This window comes from Myotis yumanensis, unplaced genomic scaffold, assembly GCF_028538775.1.
Source record: "Myotis yumanensis isolate MYYU_CA2020_CCGP unplaced genomic scaffold, mMyoYum1.0.hap1 SCAF_2, whole genome shotgun sequence".
Classification (NCBI taxonomy): Eukaryota; Metazoa; Chordata; class Mammalia; order Chiroptera; family Vespertilionidae; genus Myotis; species Myotis yumanensis.
The window spans coordinates 148,164,009-148,174,100 of NW_027223753.1; the positions used below are offsets into that span (position 1 = coordinate 148,164,009).

Below are 10,092 nucleotides of genomic sequence, written 5' to 3' on the forward strand. Positions count from 1 at the left end.
GTCAACAATATCTGCAGCATCAGCAGATTAGGGGAAAGCACTAAGATGAGGTGACTATGCACTCTTGTGATTTGCTTTTCTGGGCTATTTTATGCTTGGCAAATTCATTTTTTCAAAACATGGGTTGTGTTTCAAAGAGTGGAAAATGAAAAAAAAATGTTTGAAATTAAAATAGCAACAACTTTTATTTAGAGAATTTGAAAATTTTAAAAATTGAATTCTTTACATTTTACAGTGAAACAAAAAAAAATTATTTGTTATTAAGTAGACTTGAGGGCAGCTGTCTTGAGAAGTCTGTTTTCATATAATTGCTGTAATATCCAAGGCCTCACTACCTCTAGGAGCTGGCATTTCACCGAGGAACACATCATGCTGATATACCTAGGGTATATCACCAAAGAGCTTCTTTATTTCTTGCCATGTATTTTGATCTTTCTAGTTGATATGACTCATAATTTATAAGGGACCTTAGTTACCCTCTAGTCCAGTCCCTCATATATTACTAATTAAAGAGAATGAATTGAAGAAAAGTGACTCCCGAATAGAAATCTAGAAAACTTTGTATTTTTCAAACCTAGAGCTGACAGTGTACCTGAAATGTAACTTACTTTTTTTCATTCCACACTCTTCAGTAATGATCTCATTTACTACTTAGAGGCCTGGTGCACAAAATTTGTGCACTGGGGGGGTGGTGTCCCAATCTGGGACCCCTTGGGGGATGTCCAACTGCCAGTTAACCGGCAGTTGGACATCCCCCTCATAATTCGGGACTGCTGGCTCCCAACTGCTTGCCTGTCTGCCTGCCTGATTGTTCCTAATCACTTCTGCCTGCCAGCCTGATCACCCCTAACCACTCTCCTTCCAGCGTCATCGATGTCTAACTGCTCCCCTGCTGGCCCAATTGCCCCCAACTGCCCTCCCCTGCCATCCTGGCCACCCCTAACTGCCCTCCCCTGCAGACCCAGTCACCCCCAACTGCCCTCCCCTGCCAACCTGGTTGCCCCCAACTACCCTCCCCTGCTGACCTGGTCACCCCTAACTGCCTTCCCCTGCTGGCCTGATCACCCACAACTGCCCTCCCCTGCCAGCCATCTTGTGACGACATGGGGGTTGCTATCTTGTGTGAGGGTGTGGTGGTCAATTTGCATATTACCTCTTTACTATATAGGATTTTTTTTATTCCAAAATAGAGCTTTATTTATTAAGAATTATTTAGTGTTTGAATAAATATCACCAATTGTTCCTCATGAATTCTTTGGCGGTCCCTCTATTTACCCCAAAACTTTCAAAATACAGCTCTTGTTAGTGCCAGGAGGGACAGTTAAGGCAGCAAGGTGATTCCTTAGGTCTAGGCATCGGGAGGGCTCGTGGTCTCCCTTCTGAGAGAACACACATGATAGGTAGTTTCTTAGGTGGGGTAGGCTGTCCCTGAAGAAATATTTATGCAGAATAATGCAAATTCAGTCATCTGTGGTCAGTTACTCATACCTGATAGCTTTAAAATAAAGTCCCCTTTGGCAAGGTCATCAAAGGCTTGCTGGTTGTTTTCAACTATAAAAAACTGTCTGGAAAAAGACAGTAGGAAAGTGTGGGGTCTATAGTGACAGCGCTGTGAGGCTGGGTTGTGCAACCACAGGAGCAGACAGCAGTCTGCTTTAAAAAAAAAAAAATCGTGTATAATTTCAAATCAAACTCCTTGTGGTCCTTAGATGACCCGAAACATCACTGCACCAGATCCTCATTTTTAAAATGAGGTGCATGACAGGGCTCCCCCAGTGTCACACACCACATGAGGGGATGGGGACAGAAAACCCTAGGACTTGACTTATTAGCAACATTAACTGATTTTTATCACACTGAAATGAAGGCAATCGGTCTGTGCTGCCGTGAAATTAAAGGTGATTCAGAAATAGGGTGCTTATTTATTGCTCTGTTAGGATAGACCCCAAAAATGACTTTTTAGAAACCAGGGCTGTCTCCTGCAACCCCAGCCAGACTCTGGGCTGCTCTGGGGGACTCAAGCCAAGGCGGCCTCCAGCTCCCTTCACAGTGATTCTGGCTTGTCTGTTTCTGGGAGTGCCAGCCTCTGGGCACGCCTACATCATCTTGTAGATGATGTCAATGGTGGCCATGTAGTTGACCAGGAACAGGCGGACCTTCTCCAGGCACTCCTCCTCCATCACGTCCTGTCCCTTGGAGAGCATGGACTTGTAGGGCCCGGCATACAGCGCTGCCTGGAAGATCTGCAAGATCCAGCTGTGGTACTTCTTGAGCACCATCTTGTAGGCCTTGGTGGTGTTGAGGTGGATGAGGTTGGGGTGGCTAGCGTCCTTCTCCCTGTCGCAGATGCTTTGTAGGAAGACCTGGATGAAGCAGAGGCCCCTTTTCAGCCACATCAGCACCAGTGTGGCCCCCACTTTGAGCCACTCTGCTCCATACATTTCCTTTTCTGCCTCCAGGATGTTCTGCAGGGTCCGGAACTTGGCCGGGTCCATGTTGTACACAGCTTTGATTTTTGTGATGTTACCACTTATGTCTGCCTTGATGGGCATAAACACTGGGGACCCAAGGCAATCAAAGAAGGGTGGCAGGTGGGATACCGCCTCCAGGAAGGGCCTGGTCTCCATCTGCTTGTCCTTGGGCAGCAGCTTCAGCAGGTGCTTGGTCAGCAGTGCCATTTTGGGGTTGAGGCCACGGTGATGCCCCAGCTGGCGCCGTGGGCATCCATGCCGCCCCCCTGGCCACTACCATCCATGCCTGGGCCATCACTGCCACCAGTGCCAGGGCCGTCACTGCTGCCTGCCACCGACTCCGGGGATGCCAATGTCGCCACTCGCCCTTTCTTTATTTTTAAAAGACTGCATGCACACGCCCAGCCCCCAGCACCTCCCCTGCCTGGGCTAGAGGCCACCAGGTGGTTTGAAGTCCAGCCATGCCCCCATCCAAGTGGGGTCCCCTCATGGTGACTGGTCGGTCGTCTGGACGTGGTGGCCCTAGGCTATTATTAGTATAGATTTCAAGGATGAGACTCTATTATGTCTAGCACAAAGTATGTATTTTCAATATTTAAAGTGAATTTTAATTATATGTTATTATAGTGTTACTGTAAATAATTTATACCATTTAGAAGAATATAAAGTAAAAATAAAAGTTCCTCCTTCAGTTAAGTTTACCTTCCAGATTTTATGTGTATATACAAATATCCTATCTGATAATAGACAAACATGGTAATTGACCATACCTTCGCTACACCTCCAATCGGCTAATCAGCGCGGTTAATTTGCATACTGCAGGCAGGGCAGGACAGTACCATCCCACCTGCCCCGCCGCCATACGGGCCTGCTATTTTCCACCCGGGGCAGCAGGCGTCCCATGTGCGACCCGACCTGGGGTGGCCGGGCGGGGCAGCAGCGATTGGTTGACCCCCCCCCCCCCCCCCCCGGGTGTCCGGTGTGCGACCCGACCCAGGGCAGCGAGGCGGGACAGCATGGCTCCTCTGTCACCCCAGCTTCCTCATCACAGCTCCCTTGAGGGCCTAAGCCAGGGGTCCTCAAACTTTTTAAACAGGGGCCAGTTCACTGTCCCTCAGACTGTTGGAGAGCCGGACTATAGTTTAAAAAAAAAACTATGAACAAATTCCTATGCACACTGGACATATCTTATTTTGAAGTAAAAAAACAAAACGGGAACAAATACAATATTTGTATTTGCATGTGGCCCACGGGCCGTAGTTTGAGGACCCCTGGCCTAAGCCTTTAGTCGGACATCCCCCAAGGGCTCCCTGGCTGCCAGAAGGATGTCTGACTGCAAGCTTAGGCCTGATCCCCCGGGGAGTGGGCCTAACTCGACAGGTGGACATCCCCCAAGGGGTCCTGGACTGCAAATGGGCGCAGGCCGGGCTGAGGGACCCCCCCACCCCGAGTGCACAAATTTTTGTGCACTGGGCCTCTAGTATGTCAATAAGTATGAATGTGTATATATGTTTTGAAAAATGAAATCCTATGAAAATAATACTTAACAACTTGCTTTTTATTGTTGAGAATATTACAGATGTCCTTCTTTCCTCCCCTACCCCCATCGCCCTCCTCCATCTGGTCCCCACTCTGCCCCATATCTTGGCTATTGTGAATGCTGCTGGAATAAAGATGGTAGTATAGATAAACTCTGAGATGTTGATTTTATTTCCTTTGGATAAATACACAGAAATGAAACTGATGGATAATAAAGTAGTTTTGTTTTTAATTTTTGAGGAATCTCCATACCGTTTTCCATAATGGATGTACCAATATACATTTTTACCACATTATACAAAGAAGGGTTTTCTTTTCTCCATATCCTTGCCAACATCTGTTATCTTTTGCCTTTTTGATAAAGTCACTTTTACATGTGTGAAATGATATCGCATTGTGGTTTTTTATTTGCATATCCCCAATGTTTCATGATGTTGAACACCTTTTCATATACCTACAGACAATTTGTATTGTCTTCTTTGGTGAAATGTCTATTCAAGACCTTTGCCCATTTTTTAAATTAGGTTATTTGTGGGGTTTCTTGCTATTAAGTATTATGGGTTCCTTATATATTTTAGATAATATGGTTTGTGGGTATTAACTGCCATTCCATAGATTTCCATAGATTTTCTCTTCACTCTATTGTTTTCTATGCTGTGCAAAGATTTTTAGTCTAATGCACTCTCACTTGTCTATTTTTGCTTTTGTTGACTGTGCTTTTGGTGTCATATCCAAGAAATCATTTTCAAGACCAATGTAAAGGGGGTTTTCTTTGTGTTTTGTCCTAGGAGTTTTGTGGTTTTAAGTCTTACATTGAAGTCTTTAATCTATTATGGTTAGTTTTTGTGTGTGGGATGAGATAAGGGTCCAATTTCATTCCTCCGCATGTGTATATCTAATCATCCCTTCCTGTAAAGGACCAAATAGCAACTATTTTAGATTTTGTGGGTCACCCTATGTTTGACACAACTACTCAACTTTACTATTGGTGCAGAACAACAGTCATAGACAACATATAAGTGAATGAACTTGGTTATTTTACAATATAACTTATTGACATTAAGATTTGAATTTCATATAATTTTCAACTGTTATGTAATAGTACTTTTGCTTTGCTTATTTTCATCCATATAAAAGGGTGAAAACCATTTTTAGCTCTAGAGACATACAAAAATAGTATAGTTGTTTGCTGTCTCCTGAACTAACATATTTACCTTTGTTCTAAATGTGACCCTTTTTGGTTCATAACTAAAAGCCTTGGTTTTCATTAAGGTCTCCCATCTCACAGGCTTTGAACTCTAATCTGTCTCTATGGTTGCAGTAATCTTTGCTCAGGTTTTAGCTTCCTACCTACTGTTTTCTGATGGATTTCTGGGATAGCTTGCACATATGGTATTTAAGAGTCAGCCAGTGTTTGGAGGGAGATTTGTAGTCAGATTTGGGGATCATTTCTCTGAGGTTCCTTCTTTCAAATTTTATTCCTCAGGACTCAACTTTTTGGGAAGCTCCATGCTCTCATGTGGACCTCCTCAGACCAGATTGCTGCTTTCTGCGTAGGCTCTGCTGTCCACTCCTCATACTCAGAGAATTAGAAAATGTCCTGAAGAGAAAGTATCAATTTGAACATGAAGTTTATCAAGTTAGTTTGAATATGAATATTTATTTGTGTTTTCTTCTTTCAAAGATAGTAATTCCCCAAATACTGTCTTCAGCTTTGAAATCTCCATTGTCTTCAAACAGTTGCCCTATATATTGTGTCAAGTTTCTATTCTTGTTTTAAACAAGAGAGTTCATTGGCTTACTGAGAGCAAAAGCTTTATATAGGTATTTTAAATTGATATGTGCTAAAAATTTTCAATATAGCTTCTAGGTTTCGTAATAAGCTTAGAAAAATAATAGATCTTTTGGTTTCAAGTTTTATATTTAAATCAATTTTTACATTTAAGTCATTGATTAATCTGAAATTCATTTTGGTAAAAGATATAAAAGATTTCTGTTTTTCTCAAATGGCCAGCCAGTTTTTAAAAACACTGATTATTGATTTGAAATGCTATGCTTATATTAAATTCCCAATAATACAGGGATATATTCTGAGGGTCTCTACTATGCTTCCCTGTGTATCTATTTATAGATTGACTATGCTATTTCAGAATACATTTAATTATCAGGAAGCCTATTTCCCCATTAGTCCATTCTTTCAGAAATTTCCTAGTTTTCCCTTCATACAGCTTTTCCAGATGAAATTTAGAATTAGTTGATAAATTAGAAGAAAAAAGTGGAACATCAAAAGCACAGGCAACCAAAGATAAATACAGGTAAGCTGGACTTTATAAACATGAAAAACTTTTGCGCATTAAAGGACACTGTCTAATGTTCTTTTTAGAGCAGCAATTTTCAATTGACGTGCCCTAGCAAAATTTTTAAAACATAGGATAACTGACTATTTAGTCAGGGGCACCAGCCTCTTTTTTTTAAATTATCAAATAAAAAAATGACAACAACCAACACAACAATAATGTCTAGTGTGAATGAATAAAAATCATACCTATTTTTTGTCAGATCAGCAAAATATATGTTTTCGTTGTGCTGCAGATTTTTAGTAGTTTATGTGTACCATGAGATGAAAAAGATTGAAAATCACTGCCCTAGAGTGGAAGAAAATATTTACAAATCATATTTTATTGATATCTGGAATCTATCAAGAACTCTTACAACTCAATAACAATAATAAAAACAAACAACTCAATAAATGGGCCCAGGAGTTTAACAGGCATTTATCCAAAGGAAATTTATATTAAACTGATAAGAACAGATACTACACTTGATCTTAGCCAAAAGGCCGAGAAGCGATAATCCAAAGGAAATTTATAAATCGTCAATAGACACATGAAAAGATGCTCAACATCACTAATCATTAGGGAAATGCAAATCAAACCCACAGTGAGATCTCATTTATTTATTAAGATTGTTATTAATAAAAAATAGAAAATGAAAAATGTTAGCAAAGATGTGGAGAAATTGGAACCCTTGTGTTTTGCTTTTGGGAATATAAAATTGTTCAGCCACTAGAAAAGGGTATGGTGATTCCTCAAAAACTTAAATTGATGAACCTGAAATAGATTAATCTGAAATTAATAGAATTACTGTATGATCTAGCAATTCCACTTCTGGGTATATACACAAAAGAATTGGAAACAAGGGATCATACAGATACTTTACACCAGCGTTCATAGCAGCATTACTAACAATAGTCAAAGGGTGAAAACCCAAGTATCTATCAAGAGATGAAAGGATCAACAAAATGTGGAATACATAATACATAATAATTATACATACTTATAATATATAATAAGCAGAATATTATTCAGCCTTAAAAAGGAAGCAAATTCTGAGACATGTTACAATAAAGATGAACCCTGAAGCTACTATGCTAAGTAAAATAAACCACTGATAAAAAGATATTGTATATTTCCACTAAAATGAAATACCTAGAGTAGTCAAATTCATAAAAAAATAAGAAAGCAGAATGGTGGCTACTGGGGGTGGGGGTTGGAAGGAGTGGATAATTAGTGTTTAATGGGTTTAAGTTTGAGAAAGTGAAGAGTTCTGAAGATGGATGGTGATCATGGTTGCACAGCAATGTGAATATACCTAATGTCACTGAACTGTACATGTGAAAATGGTTAAAATGGTGAATTTTATGTTAAATATATTTGACCATCATAAAAATGTTTTTTAGAAAGATAAAAAGGAAGTGAAGATCTATTTGAATTTTTGCTGGGATTGATTAAACTGAGAATTTTTATTTATTTTTTTTTATTTTTATTTTTATTTTTTTAATTTTATTTATTTATTTTTTTTATTTATTTTTATTTTTTTTTATTTTTCGCTTAAAGTATTACAAAGGGTATTACATGAGTATCCTTCCCCCCCCCCCTTGACAAACCCCTACCCTCCCTTACCCCCCAGTGTCTTATGTCCATTAGTTATGCTTATATGCATGCATACAAGTCCTTCGGTTGATCTCTTACTCCCCTCCCTCCTGCCCCCCAACTCTCTCTGGCCTTCCCACTGCAGTTTGACAATCAGTTTGAGGCAGCTCTGCCTCTGTATCTATTATTGTTCAAAAGTTTGTAATGGTCTTTATTATCCATGAATGAGTGAGATCATGTGGTATTTTTCCTTCATTGACTGGCTTGTTTCACTTAGCATAATGCTCTCCAGTTCCATCCATGATGTTGCAAATGGTAGGAGTTCCTTCTTTTTAACAGCAGCATAGTATTCCATCGTGTAGATGTACCACAGTTTTCTAATCCATTCATCTACTGATGGGCACTTAGGCTGTTTCCAGATCTTAGCTATGGTGAATTGTGCTGCTATGAACATCTGGGTGCATATATCCTTTCTGATTGGTGTTTCTGGTTTCTTGGGATATATTCCTAGAAGTGGGATCACAGGGTCAAATGGGAGTTCCATTTCCAATTTTTTGAGGAACCTCCATACTGCCTTCCATAGTGGCTGCACCAGTCTGCATTCCCACCAGCAGTGTACAAGTGTTCCTTTTTCTCCACATCCTCTCCAGCACTTGTCGTTTGTTGATTTGTTGATGATGGCCATTCTGACAGGTGTGAGATGGTACCTCATTGTTGTTTTGATTTGCATCTCTCGGATGATTAGTGACTTTGAGCATGTTTTCATATGTCTCTTGGCTTTCTGAATGTCCTCTTTTGAAAGGTGTCTATTTAGATCCTTTGCCCATTTTTTGATTGGATTGTTTATCTTCTTTTTGTTGAGTTGTATGAGTTCCCTATAAATTTTGGAGATTAAGCCCTTATCAGATATGACGTTGGCAAATATGTTTTCCCACGAGGTGGGTTTTCTTGTTGTTTTGTTGATGGTTTCTTTTGCTGTGCAGAAGCTTTTTATTTTGATGTAGTCCCATTTGTTCAGTTTCTCTTTAGTTTCAACTGCCCTAGGAGCTGTATCAGTGAAGAAATTGTTTTGGCATATGTCTGAGATTTTGTTGCCTTTGTATTCTTCTAGAATTTTTATGGTTTCCTGTCGTACATTTAAGTCCTTTATCCATTTTGAGTTTATTCTTGTGTATGGTGTAAGTTGGTGGTCTAGTTTCATTTTCTTGCATATGTCTGTCCAATTTTCCCAACACCATTTATTGAAGAGACTATCTTGGCTCCATTGTATGTTCATGCCTCCTTTGTCAAAAATTAATTGAGCATATTGGTTCGGGCTAATTTCTGGACTCTCTATTCTATTCCACTGATCTATATGTCTGTTCTTGTGCCAGTACCAGGCAGTTTTGAGAACAGTGGCTTTGTAATACAGCTTGATATCTGGCATTGAGATCCCACCTACTTTGTTCTTTCTCAGGATCGTTGCAGCTATTCGGGGTCTTTTTTTATTCCAGATGAATTTTTGGAGAGTTCGTTCTAGATCTGTGAAGAAGGCCATTGGTATTTTAATGGGAAGTGCGTTGAATGTATAGATTGCTTTGGGTAGTATGGACATTTTAATGATGTTGATTCTACCAATCCAAGAACATGGTATGTTCTTCCATCTGTTTATGTCTTCCTCTATCTCTTTTTTCAACGTCCTGTAGTTTTCTGAGTAGAGGTTTTTAACCTCTTTAGTTAAGTTTATTCCTAGGTATCTTAATTTTTTTGGTGCGATGGTAAATGGGATTGTTTTTCTGATCTCCCTTTCTGAAAGTTCACTATTGGTGTATAGAAATGCCTCAGATTTCTTGGGGTTAATTTTGTATCCTGCTACATTGCCAAATTCATGTATTAAGTCTAGTAGCTTTTTGATGGAGTCTCTAGGGTTTTGTATGTATAATATCATGTCATCTGCAAATAAGGACAGTTTTACTTCCTCTTTTCCAACTTGGATGCCTTTTATTCCTTCTTCTTGCCTAATTGCAATGGCTAATACTTCCAGTACTATGTTGAACAGGAGTGGTGAGAGTGGGCATCCCTGTCTTGTTCCTGTTCTTAGGGGAAATGGTGTTAGTTTTTGTCCATTGAGTATGATGTTGGCTGTGGGCCTGTCATATATGGCTTTTATT

The 10,092-nt window shown here is 39.9% G+C and overlaps 1 protein-coding gene and 1 pseudogene across 1 annotated transcript; both read right to left on the reverse strand.

Moving 5' to 3' along the window:
* Positions 1–2,096: 2,096 nt before the first annotated feature.
* Positions 2,097–2,678, reverse strand: LOC139002634 (glycolipid transfer protein-like). Its single transcript, XM_070403771.1, has one exon. It carries the CDS (start codon positions 2,676–2,678, stop codon positions 2,097–2,099), a length of 582 nt encoding a protein of 193 aa, XP_070259872.1.
* A 4,076-nt stretch (positions 2,679–6,754) lies between these two features.
* On the reverse strand, positions 6,755–6,861 carry LOC139004772 (U2 spliceosomal RNA; annotated as a pseudogene).
* Between the last annotated feature and the right edge of the window lie 3,231 nt (positions 6,862–10,092).

What these genes read in the sequence shown, in the direction of transcription:
- LOC139002634 (XM_070403771.1), bottom strand. Translation starts at nt 2,678, where the DNA reads ATGGCACTGCTGACCAAGCACCTGCTGAAGCTGCTGCCCAAGGACAAG.